The sequence below is a fragment of the Vidua chalybeata genome, chromosome 3 (genome assembly GCF_026979565.1).
Source record: "Vidua chalybeata isolate OUT-0048 chromosome 3, bVidCha1 merged haplotype, whole genome shotgun sequence".
Taxonomy (NCBI): Eukaryota; Metazoa; Chordata; class Aves; order Passeriformes; family Viduidae; genus Vidua; species Vidua chalybeata.
This window is the reverse complement of record NC_071532.1, coordinates 52,763,870-52,783,952: the sequence shown is the minus strand read 5'-3', so window position 1 is coordinate 52,783,952 and position 20,083 is coordinate 52,763,870. Positions and strand designations below refer to the sequence as shown.

Here is a 20,083-nt window from a genome sequence, read left to right as displayed (position 1 = left end):
TCAGGGTACCTTGTGTACTTGCGGTTTTATGTATGCATATATTGTGTCAGTGGGGCATACATGGCAGTTTGGAGAAAGAACATTGTTCCAGAAGGAAGGACCATTTAACCATTCATTTTTTGAATGCAGACTAGAAATGGACAGAAATGTTTTGAAGCAAGGTAGAAATAGACTGGAAAACATCAGATGAGCTATGCTCAGGGGTCGTACAACAGACTAGAAGCCAGTAATGTTAAATTCTGCCTTCTTATTTATGAAGAATGCCATTTTTCTCTTCAGTATTAAGAAAGTTTCTTCAGCTCTGTCGCAGGGGTGAAGTTTCATGGTGCAGCTGAGCTGAGCTAACATCTTCCTGTTTCTGAAATGTCTTCCTGCACCTCAGTCTTGTGCCTGCTCCTTAGCTGCAGTTCCACACTCACCTGACCCATTAGTGATTTAATCTAAAGCTAGAAAACCACAGAGTATTTCTCACTTTTTAAAACATTTATCTTGTGGTGTTGTAAGAAACAGAGGCTACTCAAGGACATGTTGGACGGGCACCTGGCAGTGAAAACAGGGATGAAGGCCAAGTGGATCTAGGAAGGGAAACTGGAGTGGGTCACTGAGGTGTCAGAGATTAAGAAGTCTTTTTACAGCATAGGTTTCTTTGAACAGTTTGCTGTCTTGCAGGCCTTTGGGAAGGAATTGTACTTATCTATCTGACAGAGCTGTTAAAAAGACTCTGTAGTGTGTGCATTCAAGGCATCATAGGGTGTGAGAGATTTTACAGGAGCAATCCTGCCTTACTGTGTATGGAATGTACTACTACTTTGGCTATAAAACTTTATTTCTCAAGAGACAAGATGTCATAAAGCTGTTGGATTTCCAGTGGTAGTGGTGACTCTGCCAGTCACGTACCAGCTCTTCTGTTGAAGATGGATGAAGCGCTCTTGTAATTTTGTGGTAAGAGCTGGGCTCTCTGAGTCATTGAAAGTTGCTATGAGAAACCCAGTAGTGTTTCCATAGGGCATAGCAATGTAATTATAGAAGCTTCATTTGAAAATGGGTGAGGTGTCAGTTATTTGTAGCTCTGCTTCAGAGCAAGAGAAACAATAAATGTTGCAATTATATTTTCTGCATCTGCATGTGGTCTTCCAGGAGATAAGCTTGGGTGTGCTTTTAGTCTGCTGGAGCTCTTGCTGATCCGGGTACTGTTCTGAGAAGCAGCAATAAAGCACATTCCCTATCAACCCAGAGCAATTGCTTTGTAGTTTGGCTTTTGGCTCTTGCAAGGAGAGCAACAGATCCAAGAATCACAGAGCACATTGCATGAGGGAATGTTATGAAACAGTAAATGCCTTGCTATGCTCCGCTTAAAATTTTTGATAAAATGTTGAAGCATTGAGAGAGAATAATCCTGCAACATCTGTAAGGCTCTACATAAGAAACACTGTTTTATTGTAGAACATCCCAGCATATGTGCTCCCCATCCCAGTGGGAGACTGACTGCCTGGCAGAAGATAGTCTGTAATCAGATCCTTGCAGTTCTGCATTGCTCTAGTGTGTCTGTTTAGAATCTAGCAGTGTCTTGCTTCATTTTATGGTTCATATTGCTTTCTGTGAGATGGATTTCTTAATCTGAAATGAAAATTGGTAAACATGCAAGTCCCAAATAAAGCTTGTGAGTTGGATTTATAAAAAACTATGTTACTGGTTTCAGTCAACTGAAAAATCAATTTAACTGTTTTTTTTTTGGATGTGAGCTCTAGTTTCTCAAGCTTTAATCAACATAACATAACAACTTTCCAGCCATTTTTACTAATATTGATTACAAGACTTCAGAAAGTATTTAACTACAATTAGCATCTGAAGCAAAATCGTAGGGATTGGAAATGATATTATTTTACTGACATTTTGCTCTTAAAGGGCATCCATGAAACTTGTTAATACTGCCTCCTACCTACTTATCCAATAGAAATAAAAAATTATATGCAAGGTAATTAAACAGACCAGATAGGTATTGCAGATAATTTATAGCTGTCTTAGAATACTAAGGGTAGAATATCTCAGTCTACGTGGATGAGAACAAGAAAGAAGTGTTAGAGATTTCTTAAATCTAGTGCTGTGCTTTGATCACTCCTGAGAAGAGGGGGAAGAAATTTTGGGTTTGTTTGCAGGCCTCTTAAATGTCACATTATTGTGGGATTTTTTTGTGGCTAAGTTGCTTAAGGACTTTGTTTACAGTAGGGATTTGACAGGAAAGAATGGAATATTTGTTTTATGGGTTATCCATCAGTAAAATGTTGTTTATTCCAATTCTTAGTGATAGCTTCTGGTAGAATTACTGTGGTATTGATACTGTGGGGAATAAAAATAAAACTGACATATTACATATCTCTCAGGTGCATTAATTTGTAAAATTATTTGTTCCTATATGATGATTGCCTTTAGGGGTTTGCTTTTTGCAAGCTTACTGTGGAACATTTATCCACTCACTTCTGTGTTAGGGTTATTTAACATTCTTGGAATGGTGTACGCCATCCCCTTGCACTGTCTTATGGCTTTGTGGTTTTATTAATACATTGAATTCCTCATCCTAGGAATGTAGTGAGAGGGTTATTATTTTTTGTCCTCATAGATAATCCTAGCAACCTTTCCGTGTTCTGTTTTGACCAGTGGCGCAAGCATTACACAGCCCCTTTTACAAGATAAACGCATTACAATGTAGATGTAAGGAGAAATAGCAGCAGCAGTAAAACAACTCTGCCGTGACGGTGTACAGGTATAAACAAGGCAGTATATTCATATGTAATGTAAATCTTGTTTTATGCCTTTTTAGAAAATAAATAGACTGATTTCAGGCAAACATATAATCTGTGAATCATATATTAAGTATAACAGACTTTTAAAATTTTTTTTTTTTTTGATCTTGCAGCATTTTAATCAAGCAGCCAAGTAGTGAGTTGTTAGGTTGACAGTCCAATGAAATCAGCATCTGTCAGATAATATTTGAGGTTTTAGAGTCACTGAGTAACTAGATTTTCCCATATTTAATTTAGGTATTTAATTATTTTAATAGCTAGGAATAGAATTTTTGTGTTCTGATACTGTAATTTCTGTATGTTCATCATCTTTGTCTCAGGCTGTCATTCAGTAGAAGAGTAAGTGAAAAGTAATATATTAATTTTAGTTATTGGGATAGAATTTTATTGAACTATCATTAGGTTACCTAATTTCAGAAGTATTGTATGAAAATACTTCATATGATTCCGTATTTTAACCTTTTTCTCTAATGTTTGTTGTGTGCATCCATCTGCTACAGATCAAATATAATGTCAGTTTCAAGCAGATGCTGAACTGTTGAATTCATTGTAATCTAGCTAATAGAGGTAACAACAAAGCATATAGTTTCTTCATAGTAACCTATTATTATGTGGTCTGTGAATAATACACAGTTAATGGTCAATGTATTAAGGTGTCAATGCAGCATTAGACACTGAAGTACTGTACTGTCTTATGTTCCTTGAATCTAAGAAGGAGCTGGAATAGCCTGATCCTCTTAAGCTACTGAATTGAAATCCTGAAAAAGATGTTTTCATGTAATTTGTTTTAATAGACTTTGTAAGCTCAAGGGGAAGACTGACACCGCAAGATTATGATGTTACCTTGCCAAGCTGCTTACCAGAAAAAGCAGCAGAATTTTCCTTACACAGTTTGCAAGCAGGCTTTTTTAATACAGATGTTGAACCTTCAGTACAGATGTTGAGTTTTACAGAGGGAATGATCAGGGTAAGTTATATGTTGTTTCTTTTCTCTGATTGTTCTGCTTTTTCACCTCTTCCCAAAACTCTTAATGTGGTAAATATTGGGCTTTCATAAAGCTCTGGAGGTACTTTGTGAAGTACTTATTTAATTAAAACAAGATTGTACTGAAATAGGCTTGTCTAAGTATATAGTAGTCTTAGGCATAGGAGGAAAAAAGTAACTAAGATAACTATAAAGTTTTACATCAAAATTATGTTATGAAATTACCTCAGATGCTTTTGTCTTATTATATTACTTTTGTCTAGAAAATGCAAAACGTGCTTGAGCAAATTGTGATTGCAGGACTCTGACCTATATTTGTCAGATTTAGCAGAAGCTGTCTGCTAAGTAGCACATCATGTACTGAATGCAATCATATTACTTTCCCAAATCCAAGTTTCTAAAATGAAGTACAAAGTGTATGAAGCTGATATCCTTCAACCAAATCAATCTTTCCTCTGGCTATTTTGAAAAATTTACTGTCTTCCTCTGAAGATCCCTGTGTTCCTTGGGAAAGGCAGTAAGGTGAAACTTGGCAATGGGAAAGAAGAAAAGCTAAAGGAAAAAAAACCCACACCAGCATTCTTTCTCTTGTTTAGTCATGCATAACTTTAGCTTTAATTGTATGCGAATGCATTAGCTCTGTGTGAGTGTTTATCTAAAAGATACAGATTTAACTGTGATGATGAATCTTCCCTTTTGATTCTCATGCTTTGTAGATTCTGAATCTGAGCTTTACAAAAAAAATCCCTTTTGGGTATAGGTTAGGTAAACGTGCATTTAGAAAGGCATTGAGAGTTTTTGTGTTGAGGAAGAGAAGTAGTTTGACAGTTACTTCATTTATATAACTTCCTGGGGATAAAAACAACAGAATAAAGTTAATTATAGGACTAGCTACCACGTCATGAGAATATTACTTTTCCTCAAAAAACCCACACTAATTTACAAAATTTGTTGACTTTCTTGATGAAGCGTGAACACTTGTTCAATGGAAGAGCATTTTCATAATTTTGTAGAGATTGGAATTAGAAGCAACCATTATCTGGTAGCTGTACAGAGGACATTGAATGAAATATTCAGAATTCCTACTTAAAATAACTTGTGTTGCTCCTTGAATATGCTTTTCCAGAGTTTTTGCAACTCTTTTTCTGTTCATTCATTTTCATCTGTGATCATTTTAACACATTGATTTTTCATGTTTAAAAAAATAGAAGACACAGTCATTGGTAGCTGTCCTCCCACTGAATACTTCTGTAACTGGCAATTTTTAACTATTATGGTTTCTTAATAGAAAGGTTGTAGTGTCCCAGTCATGCATGAGGAATAGCATACTGCTATTTCTTATCCCCACTTCAAAATTTTGTGTTTCAATATAACTGCTATTTCATAGACATATTTATATGAAATAGACATACTTCATATGTCTAGCAGGAGCTAGGCCAGTATGAAGGGAGAATTGTCAAGACATGTATAAAATAAAACGACTTGGACACAAGACTGCTCTGTGAATTTACCTAGGTGCAGATCTGCCTTCAGCTCACCCACCAGACCATGACTATGCCTGGTGAGCATAGTCTTGTGTCTTGCTGACCTCCTTGATTCTCTCTGGACAGGTGAGCAGTCAACACTTGGCATATTAATACAGAGCAGATCAAAACCATCATTCACCTAACAGGGCACATGTGTATGCAGCTGATCTCGTGCCCTCTGAGTCTTGGTGGTGAAACAGCAACTTTCAGAAGTCTTTGCCTTGCTCCAAGCATTTATTTAAAGCTCTTGACTTTTACAAAGGATTCTTCTTCAGTGATTCTTGATTATCAAGGTTGCCTCTAAAGCAACCACTCCTTGAGTTAGTCTGTTTCCATTCTATTATATGCCTCCTTTAACCCAGAGATCTTGACACGACCTTCCAGAACCATGAGGAAAAACCTGGAACTTGGAGCAAAAGAGGACAGGTAGAGAGAGGAGATGAAGCTGTTCTTAAGCTTTGCATCTCTTTACTCTGCAAGGGCAGAGTATTCTTGCTCTGCATCTGGACCTCTAAGCAGTGGTAGTGAGGTGAGTGCAGGTCCTCAAACCAGCCTGAAATCTTGAGTTCAGCACATTTGAGGGACAGCCAGGACTAGAGTTCAGTTCTTCATCCCAAATCCAAAGACTGAGAAACCCAAGCTGTTTGAAAAATGCAACTCCTGTCTTTTTGTATTTTTAAATACACACACACATCTCACAATCCATCTCACACCTGTGGTGCAGCTTGCAGGCATCACCAGGAGCTCCCTCTTTGCTGCAACACACTGCACTTGCACCACTTCTCAGCAATTATCAGGTTTCTGACTTAAATATGTCTTGATGTCCAAAAAAATAATTCTTGTTTATGAGGCTCTTCTGAATTTTAAAAACTGATGACATCTGTTGTTCTCTCCCTTCATCTCCCCTTCCTTTTGTTTTTTTTTTTACATACAAAGGTGTATTGGGATTTTTGAGGAGAATATCGAAAGTTCAGTGTATGTTCATAAGAAAGTATTAAAGAGCCTGTGGGCAGATATTGGAGATAATTAGGAGCTAGCTGGAACTGCTGCAGACTCGAGGGATGTTTGCAGGCTGCAGAATGTTCCTACGGGAAAGAAATTGCTCTGTAATTACAGGCAAGGTCAGTGCAGTCAGTTCAATGGAAAAGAGATAGTGAGAGCTGGGGCACCCTCCCATGAAGGTCTTTGAATGTTATTAGTGAGACACAGTTGTTGCCACTTTTTGAGGAACTGCCTGGTGAAGTATACATTGTCTAGGGCTTCTCTGTGCTGTGCAGATTGCAGCCTTTTCTTGAGAAAGAAGATTGACACTTTTAAGTGTCAGGAATTTCTTGGTCACACTTCACGTTTCTTTGAATCTGTAAAGCATTTAGATGTGGTTTTCAGTGGTGTGAATCTCCCAACTCTTTAAAAGGCTACTATGTGTTATTTGTGCATTTTTATTTCCTGAAACAGGTTTTTTCAACACCTGCCTGGAGTATTTCAGCTCACTTCTGTTTATTTGAAAATTAGGCATATTTTCATGGCTGATGGGTAGCTTTGGTTCCAGGACATCCAAGCCATCTTAAATTCATCCTCAAGAGGAAAAACTTTGCTTCCCTTTCTTTTAAGGACAAATCCCTAGGTTCAGAAATATTCCGTGCCCAAACTTTGTTATCAATAGTCCTCAGGTGGTAATTGCAGGTACTCCTCCCTTCTGCTTCTCACTTGTTTTGTACCTTTTCCAGTTTGCCAATGCAGCTGAATGTGGGACAACACTAGGACTGTCAGGGATTGAGTCTACTTAAAAGAGCAAAAACTTCTGGGCACAGCTCAAACTGATTGAAATTTATTGCCACAATTTCTAACCGCTTTGTGCATGGTGAGTTCAGGAAGGGAAGCTCTTTTGAAATCAGTTGCTGTTTTTGGAGACTACGTTTTCAGTGAGATCAACTTCCAAGCCAGTTATTTTTTTCTTCAGGTTTTTTTGGAAAGTAGTTAGCCTTGTTAAATAATTTTTTTCCCTTTTTTGATAGGATTGTTATAGATTTTTTCTTAATTTATAGATTGGACTAGATCAACAACAAATTGTATAATCTTACCAGCTTCTATCTCTGTAGTATTTAGCCTGTAATACAGTAACTCTATTACATGATGCGCCAATTTTGTACTGTAGTGTTCAGCAGTGACCTTGGAGGTTGCTCCCACAGTCCTTGTTTGATAGCTGGTGGGATCATCTGCCATCAGCTTGTGCCAAATCAGTTGTGGCTGGCACTTTTAAAATACCTTTAAAATATCTTCATGGACACTGGTGTACATTTTTTCCTTCTTAGACTGTACAGTTTCCTTTGACCTTATGCAGGTTTGGCAGGTAGGAAATCTGGTTAGGCTGAAAAATCCTGAAGTCTTTTCAAAGACTCTTTATCTTCTATTTCTTTCCTTAAGATGTTTGGGCCATCAGAATCTTCCAAAAGCAGGCTGCGAGTCTTTATTTGTTTTGGTTTCTTGGAGATAATAATTCAGAAGTAGAGTGTACTCACTTCAGTTTTCCTTCTTTGCTTTCCTTCCTTTTCCAGTCCCCTTTTATCCTCACCTTCAGATTCTCTGCTCTGGAGCCTTGAAGAGTAGAGGTTTGAATAAACATGAAATACTGAAGAGCTTGCTGCAGTATTGGTACATTTGTCTGTGCTTGGCCAACAAGCTGTTAGCCAACAGCGTAGCTGTGCTTGCTATCAACAAAAGAGACGCCTCAATGAAAGACACATGAGAACAAATATTTTTCTGGTTGCCCAACTGTGGCTTAACACACTTTATATAAATTAATAGAAACAGAAGATAAAAATGATGAGTTAAATATTGACACTACAATAAAAAAGCTACTGTTTATAAGCTCATTTTTTAAAATTAGTACCTAAATTTTCTGTCATGCAGAAACATAACTTGCTGCTGGGTTTTGCATTTGAGAAGAACTATGCTTTCAAAACAAAATGAAATAAAATAGTTGTGGATCCTGCTTTCCTGTGTCACAGGTCTAATATGTTTTTGTCTCATTATGTGTCCGTACTTAAATGTTTTACATCACTGGGCTTAGACTCAACAGTATTAGAGGATGAGTTCAAGTAGCATCTCCCTTTGTTAGAAGGAAAATCCAGAGAAAAGATATTTTCAACTACCTTCTTTAAGTGAGAGTGAAAGTAGGCAATTTGTTGATAGTTATTTCCTAGTAGTGTCAGAAATATTTTACCAGCAAAATCAACTTGTGGTGCACTTCTGTGATTAGTCCTTGCACTGTTGTGGAAGGAAAGGTGCATAAAGTTTGATTATAAAAAATCTTCAGTTAAAAATTAGTTTGAATGAGTTCCATCTGGAGGGCCAAGTTCTCTTTGTATGGTGAGCCCAAACTGACTTTGGGATAGTGGTAGGATTGTGCAGGTAACACCCAGCTCTTCTATCATGCTTTTTATCCTCTGCTATTACACACTTCACTACAGAGGTGGAAGCCATTACCCTGGTGTTCTGTGGTGGGGAAAAACAAGACTAAAAGCTTGGTTTCAAAATACGAAAATGAGCAGAACTGTGAGGCTGCTGTAATGGTGGCAGAAGGGGAGTGTCTAAATTACTGATTTTCTAGAGGGAAGACTAGCACTTGAATCTTTTAGTTAGGTAATTTCTTTGGAAATACAGGGTGCACGGAAATGAAGAAGAAGGGAATGGAAAGAGTTAATATATAATATATGTAATCTTAATTCAGCCTGTATTTTGAGTGTTTGATACTACAGTCTTAAAAATAATTTTTTCTTGTCTCTGAATGTAATGTAAAGGTAGTGTCAACCCTCAATGATTTAAAGGTAAAATATTCTCATAGGTTGTATTGTACTGTATTGAAAGCCATTTGAATAATGGCTGATATTATTACTTTTGTAGTTATTTTAGATTTTCATCTCTCCATGTCCAGCATTTCTAATGCAGTTAGGATACTTTTAAGAGGAGAAGCCTTTGGACTGTCTGATCTTGAAAGTGATAGTAAATGGGACTAAGGTTATTGACCAAGATGCAGATAAGTCCTTTTCTCAACCTTGTTAATCTTTTATGCAGTGGATAAGGACAGAAGTTGCATACAGATTTTATGCAAAGCCACTGTATCTATAGTTACCTGTATTGTAAAATCCACTTGTAAACTCATGATTCTTGTACAGTTCAAACAATTCGGTTTACTGCTTACCTCACTCTGCTCTGATATTTCAGAGACTTTGTTTTCTCAGTAAACATTTTTTTTATTTCTCTGTAGGATTAGTAAAGGCTTGCATCATAATACTCATGCTGCTAATATAAAATGTCAACTCTTGAATGTAGATGTCTCTTAGGAAAATTCCAGTGGGTATGGAAACAATGGCACTGATCCTTCAGAGGATCAAGTTTGCTCAAGGGATAAATGAAGAAGTTTGTCTACAAACCATTGTACTCTGAAAGTTTTTCTGTGTTTTCCTATATATGAACTTTCTCTGGGCTGTAATTGATAAGCACTCAAAATTTGGAAAGGTGACATTTCTCATATCATCATCTTGCCATGATGAAATAGAAATTAATAGCAGCCATTATTTTTAAAACTTCAGTGAGGTATAATGCTGAAGAGGTCTGGCAGTGACTCACCAAATTTCAGGGACAGTGTTTCTGATAAGTCAGCCAACTGTGTAGTGTTGTAAACTACTTTACAACTTTGCCTTTGTGTCTATAAATTCGTTTTCTTATCTAGTCTCTTTTTTAAAAACAAAATTAATTAACACGTCTATGCTGGAATGAAATAAGTGGTTAATTACAGGAAACATGAGGTTAGTATAGTGCTTTATGTAATAAAGGCAAGACCATTTTTACAGCTCTGATGACTGTTATGAATGCAGCTCTGAATTTAAATGAACTCTCCTTAGCAGTAACTGTGTAGATAGAATAACTGTGCATATGTGTGCACTTCAGATACAACTACTGGAATATCCTGAATGGCCTTTTGCTTGGTCTCTTGTGCTTTATTTGTATACACTCTTTTGTATAAAACTGACTTTGGGGAATTTTTCTCCCCTTTTTCAAATGGAGATTTAAGTAGGATTTGAATAGTTTTTAAATTCATCGTATTGATTCAGACTTTTAAGCTTTAATTTTGAAGTACCTTAGATCTCTTCAAAGCAGTAGTTTAAGCCCTGGAGGAATCTTCCCAGTCTCTTTGAGACTGATAAGTTCAGTACTGTATTTTCATGGTTTGGAGCATCTTTTCTATGAGGAAAGTCTGAGAGCTGAGACTTCAGCTTGGAGAATAAAAAGCTTAAGGAGATCTTCTTGTTGTGTACAGTTGATGGGAGGGAATTAAATGAGAGAGACAGGCTCTTAACGGTGGTATCCAGTGACAGAACCAGAGGCAATGAGCACAAACTGAAACACAGATGGCTCCCTCTAAACATCAGGAAACACTTTTCTGTGAGGGTGATTGAGCACTGGCACGGGTTGCCCAGAGAGTTTATAGGGTTTTCATCCTTGGAGATATTCAGAAGTTGCCTGCATACAGTCCTGGGCAGCTGACTCCAGGTGACCCTGCTTGAGCACAGTGTTTGGACCGGATGATGTCCAGAGGTCCCTTCCAGATCAGCCATTCTGTGATTCTGTTTGCGTGCCTCAGGGTCTAGCCTTGTGCCTGCTCTATCACTGACATCTCCCTTCCCCATCTTCACTTCAAAGTTGTGAAATCTTCAAGACTTTGCCCCAGAGACTGTGACCAGAACAAAGCTCTCCCTGCTCCTCTCCTCCCTGCCAAAGTATCCTTCCCAGATACATTTCATTAGCTATACATGTCCATTGTGAAAAGTTTTGGGAATTTTGGAAGTGAGAAAGAAAATTTTGTAGTTAGTCTTTGTGTGTATATCAAATACAAATATATCAAACGTGTATACTCTGAATAATGTTTTTATCTATATATAATACACTGTGTAGGAGTCCAGTATAAAATCCTTAATCATAATACTTGGATTACTGTAACAGTAGTACCAATATCTTTAACTTGTTTTGTGACTTATTTTATTCACTTTTTTCTTTTTGTGTGTGTATGTGCTTTGCCTCGCAGAGTTGGAAGAATCCAGGGGTTTCAAGTTTTGAGTAGCGGCCGTCTTACAAGCTTACCACACCTAAACTGAAAAGGCAGATGCAGCTCTGAGTACCCGATTGGTGTGTGCACTGCATGTACATGAAAACGCACATGTTTTTGTCATCACGTAGACTTGCTCTGGCATATTCCTGAGAGCTTTGCAATTGATGAAAATTAATTTGAGAGCCAGATGGAGCACCTTCGCAGCACAGGAATCAGTAATCCATGGAAAGACACCTGCCAGTAATGTTCAACTTTCCACATGGTCTTCACGGGTGAAAAAAGTCTGCAAGAAGAGAAAGAAAAAACACCCTCTGTGCGGAAAAAGCTTAATAAATACCTCCCCAGTCTAAATTGATAGCTGTGAGGGAAACAGACGAATCAAGAGGGCAGAGGAAACTGATTTAGTTCTAGCAGAGGAATAATGTATGGTCTTCGGCACATTTTGCTTTGGGCTCAGTAGATTGTGAATGGACAATATAAATCGTGACCTTCTGCTGAGCAATGATGACTGGAAGTAAATAAGTTGAGGAACTATGGGACAAGTCTGGGCATTGAACTGAGCAAACCTCGCCATCCTTCTTGAGTTAACCAGGTCATCAAACTTGCATATCCTTTCTCCCTCTCCTTTTTCCTCTTTTCACTTAGTGTGATATAAATACTAGCTAATTGAGCTCGTAAATGTTATTCAAATAAAACGATTGGAATACTTCATATGTTTCCTTCTTGTACAGCTGCAAATGTTGTGTCTGGAACTATGAATCTGTGCGGTAGACAAGCATCAAGAAGGAAAGATCCTATCAAACAAGCAAGGAAAATATCTAGAGAAATAGTGAACCCAGGAAGTCAGATTTTTAATGCTGCTTCTCTTTCTTTTTTAGATGATTATATTTCTTCCTTCCTTGAATTTTAGAAGATTTTGAGAGAGTGCTTACTTGAAAGAGTGCTTTAATTCTGGCATTTGTTTTTTATGGTAGAATGAAAAGTCTGTGATTCCTTGTAGCAGAAAAAAAGGGACAAGTAAAGGAAAAACAGCTTGACATTTTAGCCCGTTTCACAGGAAAGAGAACTTCATGGTTCACCTGAGGCAAATGTACCTACTTTAAAAGCTAAAAGCTTTAGAGCATTTTTGATTCTGCTATAAATGAAGAGAGGGTTCTTTTTCATTCGTGTGTGGCAGCAAAAAGTGGGAAAGCAGGCAAGATAGCGTGATAAACAGTTCAGGCTGTGTTGGGTCTCTGGTGGAAAAAAAGTGCTGCGATGAAAATTGGATTGGCTTTGGATTGCAAAAACTTTTGAGTCCAACGAGCGGTTCAGTACCAAGAGGGATTTCCCAATTGGCCTGGCACACCAGTGCCTGCACAAGTTCGGGTCTGTTGTTTCACACGGTTTGTGTGCCTTTTTTTCCCTTTATGCAATCTCTTTCAGCTTTAGCAGCAGAAATACATCAGATGGAAAAGATATGCCAGAGGGCAGCTTGGAAAAGAGGAATGTCATATATATACATATATATGTATGTGCGTGTGTTTAAATTTCTGCAACTGAACTTTTGAAGAAAATCTGACTGGAGGAAATTTTAAAAGCCTTAAGTTACTTGAAACCTACACATTTGCAACTCTTTGTCTCTGGAATTGCATTACGCTAAACTGGAATCTCAGGCTGAATAAAGATTATATCAAGTTGAGCAAAAAGATGACTTAACCATTTCTTGAGCGCCTCTTATGAAGTAGCTGTTTCTCCAAAGGATAAGTGCACCCCCACTCTACAGACTCAAAACAAAAATGAACCTGAATTTTTTTTTTAAGTGTTACTTTTTCTTAGCCAACTGCCATCATCTTTTATAGAGGAATTTTTCACTATGCATTTGGTGGATATTTATAAACACTGACCCCATCCTCCTCCCTTTCAATGATCTATCCAGGTCAGTCTTATCAATAAAAAAAAAAAAAAAAAATTTGATTTAAATTTTGTGCACTAGACATATTACTTTCTTATGTCAAAAAATAAAATATTTAAAAAGCATGTATGCAGCAGTGGAACATGGGCCTGTTCTTTGCAGCGATTCCAACATCCTCTGCCTGTCCTGGAAAGGCAGAGTCCCCAAAAGTGAGAAGGAGAAACCAGTGTGCAGGAGGCGGTACTATGAGGAAGGCTGGTTGGCAACGGGCAATGGCAGAGGAGTTGTAGGCGTCACTTTCACTTCCAGCCATTGCAGGAGGGACCGGAACACCCCTCAGAGAATCAACTTCAATTTGAGGGGCCACAACAGTGAGGTAAGCAAAATGTGTGTTACACTTTAAAGAAAATGATAGCTACCTTTTCTTTCTTTTTTTGTGTTTTTTTTTTTTTTTTTTTAAGTGTTTCTGCTTGGAATTTGACAGAGTGGTATGAAGGAGGCTCAAGCTGATCTAAATGTGATTTGGGTCAATTGGAATTTTTCTGGTAAATTCAAGTATACACGACTGATGGGAGGTTCTCTGGAAATGTGGCTTGTTTTGGTCTGGCCTACTTTCTCCTTCATTCCCCAGCATCTGCCAGTTTCCAAGAAAATGCAATAAATGCATGCTAATGGAAGCTAAAAGCTGTGATAGTCGACTGCTTTCACACAGGAGTAAAGTCTGGCCTGGAAGACTAATGGAGAGGCAGGGCAGGGCATGGGAGAAAAGCTTGGTTGAAGTCTGCTAGATTTTCAGAAGCTGCAAACTGGAACAGCCTCTGACAGGAGATAGCTGTTGTATCTGGAAAAACTTCTCATTTTGTTAGAAAAAAAGGCCAAGTGTGACCTTTCAGAGAAATGCTGAGGTGCCTTGCAGTAAAATGTTCTAACTTCAGTGTGCAAAGCATTGTCCTGAGTACAATGATACAAAAACTTTTCCATTCATGTTTTCTGAAAGGCATATAAATCTGTTGGTATAAACTGATATTTCAGCTGTGCTTTATCATCTTCCTGGCACCCATCTCTTTCTCTGTATAATGCTCCATGGAAAGTGCAGGTGATGCCCAGTAGCATACCAAGTGTCTTAGACAACAAGGAGGGCCTAGTTTGTTTCTGCTTTTTACTTAGGATATGTTCGAATGTGCTCTTTGAGAAGAAGCTGTTCAAATCAAAGATTTGCTGTTAGGTTGGTGGGTGGAATGACAGTTTAAGTACTGAAATGAAAACCAAAGATAAACCAAAGTTACAATGTGTTTTTTTTTTTTTTTTTTTTTTTTTTTTTTTTTGGTGTCTCTTGCTATTTTCTGGGTGGAATCTGGGAATGTATGTTGTTCTTTCAACCCAAGCTGCACTAAAGTTTCAGAAGGGGATAGTTTTGGTTCTTGTGTAACATTAGTAACAGTCCTCTTTTAAGCAAAAAAAGGGAGCAGCCACCAAATACTTAGTCTGAAATAATTGCTTCCACATGCTTTGTGTGTATGGAGGTGTGTGGGTGTATGGTAAATCATACAGACTTCTATATGTATAGATGAAAGACAGATTCATGTATATATTTGTATCAGGTTCATTCAAAAATATTACAGCCACATTTTCCCAAAGGGAAGAATGATATTTGAATCCAGCATTTTGGTTTGAATGACAGCTAGTTGTCTGTTTAATTTTCAATTACAAATTGCATTTTATTTTTTAAGTGTGTGTGACATAATAATCGCTTTTCATTTCTCCATATTTTGTAATCTAAATTTTCAGTGAACCTGGGCACTTGTTTCTCTTCTTTTGTGTAATGTATGTTTTGGGAACTATATAAGACGTTTCTGTTTCTGTGAAGTCTTATTGCAGAACTTGGAAATACAAGACTAGGTTTCAATATGTGCCCATTTAAGTGGAGAAGATGTTTATGTGCATGCTGCCCTTTGGGTTTGGCTAGTTTTGCTTTATTTACTCCGTTGGCCATTAGAGTCTCTTTCTGGGTCATTGCATCATTGCTGTGTCGATTTAGTTGTGCTGTTTGCACATCCTTTCAGCTAACAGTGATTGGAATGAGAGAGGGACTCAAATTAAATGAAACTTTTCTATTTGAATCTTCTTGTTGTTGTTGTTTGGGTCAAGCTGGCGATTAATAAAAGGTTGTGTTACTGTAAGTAATCCTCCTGACAGCAGGAATTGTGTCAATGACCAGAGTAGAGACTGCCAATTTATGTCTCTCTAAAACAAAACTGATATGGTGGGATGCAACTGAAGGAAGAGAGAAGTGGCTTTAGTGGGAGTAGCTTTCTGTGATGAGTCTGGCTGCTATCAGATTTTCCTACTGTCATGTTTTTTTGATCATCGTTGTAAGTAAAAATTCATTCTTACAAGGTGATGTGTTACAGAGCGCTCTTTACCAGGCTTACTGAATTTAATCCTTTTATAGGAGAATCCCACTGGTTTGGATAGGAATGTTAAAGATATATAGTTGAATGGACAGTGAGATTTTTTTCTTTACAAAAAATCTCCTTTTCTTCTAAGTCTGTCTGCTGAAAGATTCTTGAAAGAAAATATTGAACAGCAGTGCTTATTGCTACTATTAGCATAAAAAGAAGTAAATGTTTTGTTTTCTTATTCTCCTGTTAAAAAAAGCCAACAACAATGCTGTCTCTATTGTGTACCACCATTCATAATGGAAAATGCTGATTTTGCAAGCACATCCTGGTATGTGTGTCTGATTAAAGCCACGTTTGTTGCACAGAGTGGGCCCTTAGATTGTGATTAACTTAAAACTCATAAGAGTCTGTTTGATTTGCTGACCAGTTCTAGAAGCATTGTGTTGTCTTGTTCCCAGAAATGGTGATTTATACCTATTTTATAGTTTATTTATAAATGATGATTTATACCTATATTTTTCTCTGGGATAAAGCTAGGGTGCCAAGTGAAGTTTATTGCTTTTCAGTCATACAGTGCTACTTCAACATTAGTATGCATTCAATTATTAAGTATAAAATGCTGGAATGAACAGAATGGAAGAGTGACAATATAGAAACTACATGTTTGCCATTTGGGGTGTAATTAACAATATGCTGTGGGCAGAGCACTACATTGTATTTCAGTTTTTAAGTGAAAATCTAGAAGAAGAGGTAATGTGGCAGCGCTGTGCTTCTGGCAAGAATGTGAGACTATTTTTAAATGAGTCAAGAAGGTGAATGCTTGTGATGTATTTTTGCAATCTTTTTATGACTGCTGAAGAGATTCACTGAAAACTTTTTGGTTTATTTTCTTGACTCTAATAACATACTGGTAGCCTATCAGAACAAACAAGAATGAGGAATCCCCAGGACTGAATTACAGACATGCATATTATAGTGCTGGATTTGAATGACTCATCATGTTGAACAGTAATTGAGAATTAAGTGTTGTAGTGTGAGCCACACTTGTGTTTCTACAATTGTTTTGTTTGGTTGTTAGAGTTTGCAACAACCTCTTTTTTTGTAGTTACTAAGGAGAATCACAAAATTAAAATAAGCATATTCGCATTTATTCTGTGGCAAGGGGTGACAATATTGCATTTTGTGATACAAAATATGTGACCAGTAGGCTCTGAAGTGTGCCAGACTGAGTATTTTTTAATAGTGCTACAGAGATACCAGCTTTCAGCATCTGACCCATCTTGAGTTTTCTGGGGAGAGATTTTCAGGGGCCTCTGTGAGAGATAATTAGAAAAAAAAGCCCAAACTTAATTTAGAAGGCTTCAATTAGCCTTATATGGATTTTCCTTCCAGTGAAAATCTGTAAGGTTGGATGGTGCCATTGTAAGTGTTTCTTCTAATGGTTTCTGTTGTGTCTAGCGTATTAAGATGGTACCAATTTTTATGGCACTTAATGTTTCTTAAATTGCTAGTGCTTAAAAAAATGTTTTGCAGGTGTACATTTGCTTTTCACTGTGCTAACTAAAAAGACATCTTTGATATATTTAATAAGAATCAGTATGCTAATTGCTAGACTGAAGCATTAAAAAGTATTACAAGTATATGCAAATTAGATGCAGTGAATTAAGTAACAAGCTGAATACATTATTGAGCCTATATAACATTTTTTACTGTAAAGATAAAGGAAATTATTTATTTACATTTGTCATTATTTGAGTGTTCTAAGCACATGTCTACAGCTGCAAAAAACCCTTCCTGTTTCATTTAGCACAGGTTTTAGTAGATGGGGATGTAAACCTATCTCAGCTGGACTGTCAAATAAATTAGTTACAGCTTTTCAAAGGAACACTGTCCTTTAAAAATATTCAATACATGTTGGTTTTCATACTACATTAGTTATGGAAGTCTGCACAGTTCTTGATTTTGTTTTGGTTTAGAGTAGAAGGAGCTTAAAAATGTTTTTTCCTGGTTTTAAAAAGAAAGAAAGCTTTTCTTTATCCCTGTCCCATTTTTTTTGAGGTGGTATGTATCTTGCAGAGCAGATTTTTTTCCCAGCAGTCTATTGCTTGTTTAGGAAATAAATTTTAAAAACCCAAACAAATAAGCCTTTTCAGTAGTGTTTCTTGGTTTGTAGTGTCACTGGGAAGAATAAAGAAAAACAATACAGGAAAACATTTTTGTTTGTTGAAACTTTGTTTTAATGTAACTGGCATTTGAAAGTTAAATGTGATTTTTATTATGATTCTTGGACAGAAAAATTGAGTCAGCATGTGACTCTTTACAGTATGGATCCCTTGTATCAAATGTTGCTTTCAGACACAGCTGGAACAGTTGTTACTGGTGAATAATTAAAAAATCCTGAAGTAGAATGATGCCATGATGATGCCTTTTGGCTTTAGAAGTCTCAGTGGTACAAGACATACACTGTTGTAAACTGCAGTGGTACTGCAGATCTCTTTTCTGTTTTTCTGTCGCTGCACAAAGAAGACAGGACGTTTGTTGGCAGAAATGCTGTCTCTTTGTTAAAGAAAGCTAGTGTAATTGGAAAAGACAGACAAGCTTTTGGGCATACAAGGTTCTGAAGAAGGACTTGTATTTCTGAAAGCCTGCATGGTTTTTACATCCCTCCTACCTGATACAATGCTAAATCTGTCTACAAACCATACTCTTCCTCTGTCCTTAAACTATTATGGCTACAGAAGAATAATGCTGCAGAAAGGCAGAACTAGTGGGGACTGACTTGTAGGACAACAGGTCCCATGCTTGACTCTGCTGGCTCTGTTTCACTTGTACTGTGACTGGTATTGCCAGGCTGTTCTGAGTGCCTGTTTTCAGAAAGGACAGACATGTTGGGCTTTCATGCAGGCTCCTTAATGCACCTTCTTGAACCATCTGCTCTGCACTTAGTCTGGGTGCTTGAGTGCTTTTATTTCTTCAAGCAAATATTAAAAGAGCCAAAATACATTTTAAACCTTTTTGATAGTCTTTTACCAGTCTTTTCAAACTTTGCTGAAGTTTAAACGTGCTCCATGGTATGCAGAGGTGCCTTTCATAGCCTTCTCTTAGGGGAATTGTTAAAGAAAATAAATGGAGCAATAAGTTGGAAATGGGTGATTCTCTTCCCTTAAATGACAAATAGTAGTCTTGCTGTTTCCCATTTCTATGCCCTGTATCAATTTGCAAATGCCAAGGTATGGCCTAACCTTATGTACCAGCACACCTCCTGTAGAGTTCGTTCACTCACCTTCAGTGAGTCTTCTTTTTCTTTGTGGTACTGTTTTTTTTCCAGCCACACCCATCTCCTACTTTCACAAATATTTTTGTGAAAAGCCTTTTCTTTCTGTCCATTTTTCTCAATTGCCTCAGAATCCCAGCCTCTCTGCTCAATGTTTATTCTTATGCAGTTGTGGCTTTGAAACAAACCATCCAATATTGCCACAATTGTTGCTGAGTAATGAGAGTTGATAATGCTGCATTGATCTGCTGCTTGGAAATTGCTCTTGTAGGTCATGCAGCAGTTTGTTTCCTGCAAAGGTTAGATCATCAGCTTTGGAAAATTTTAAATTGCAGTTTTTCTGGTTTGTAGTAATAAGCATATAGCTAATTACCCTGAAAACTGAGCAAAAATTGAATATATGATGTGAAAAGAATACTGTCAGCTTTTAAACAAAATTAATTATATTTGTAAGTGGGTCATCCATGCAGTTAAAAAAAAATTATCATGACATAACATGTAGCTAAAGTTTTGTTGTTACATAATTCTACTCAAAAAAGTCTGAAGTGGAAGCAAGCTCACCTATATCAGAAATTACCCCAAGTTTTTATTAAAAAAATTGCTGAAAGTTAACAACTTGCATATTTTAAGATAATGACATGCCTGAGGGGCATTTCTTGCTTTTTGAATTGGGATGAAGATACTTTATTGTTTTGTATAGAAGCAGTTGTTCCACATGATAATTTGTGTGTTCAAGGAAAATAAATGCATTTTCTTTAACCTAAGTTTAATGATGAGGACCTATTGATGTACTGAATAGATGAGATTACTCACCTATTAGACAGTAGATACCTAAGCTTGGAATATGAGCACTTTCTGAGTAAAGTGTTCAATAACGAATTTAATATGAACTTCTGAAGGCCTTGTATAGCATATACATATTGAGCATCTGAATAGTGGAGAAATTAGGTTTTATGATGGCATTTCTGAGCCATAATAATCATTAAGGACACTGCCTTGGTTTAAACAGTTCCCAGAGGAGTTAATCAAACTACAGATAGTCTGAACAGGTAAGATATCCATTACAAACTATAAACATTTCACAATATAATT

General features: G+C 37.1%; 1 protein-coding gene across 9 annotated transcripts in view; it reads left to right on the top strand.

The window, feature by feature from the left end:
- Positions 1-20,083, top strand: part of TULP4 (TUB like protein 4) — a 146,623-nt gene that overhangs the window by 16,365 nt on the left and 110,175 nt on the right. For 4 of the 9 annotated variants that reach the window (XM_053937814.1, XM_053937815.1, XM_053937812.1 and 1 more), the window contains one exon: positions 11,398-13,691. In XM_053937814.1, coding sequence (XP_053793789.1) covers positions 13,440-13,691 — 252 coding nt within the window. In that variant the 5' untranslated portion in view covers positions 11,398-13,439. Of the gene's footprint in view, positions 1-893; positions 943-2,617; positions 2,762-3,595; positions 3,769-11,397; positions 13,692-20,083 lie in introns of those variants that run through there. The other 5 variants (XM_053937819.1, XM_053937811.1, XM_053937817.1 and 2 more) reach the window with 4 other exon arrangements.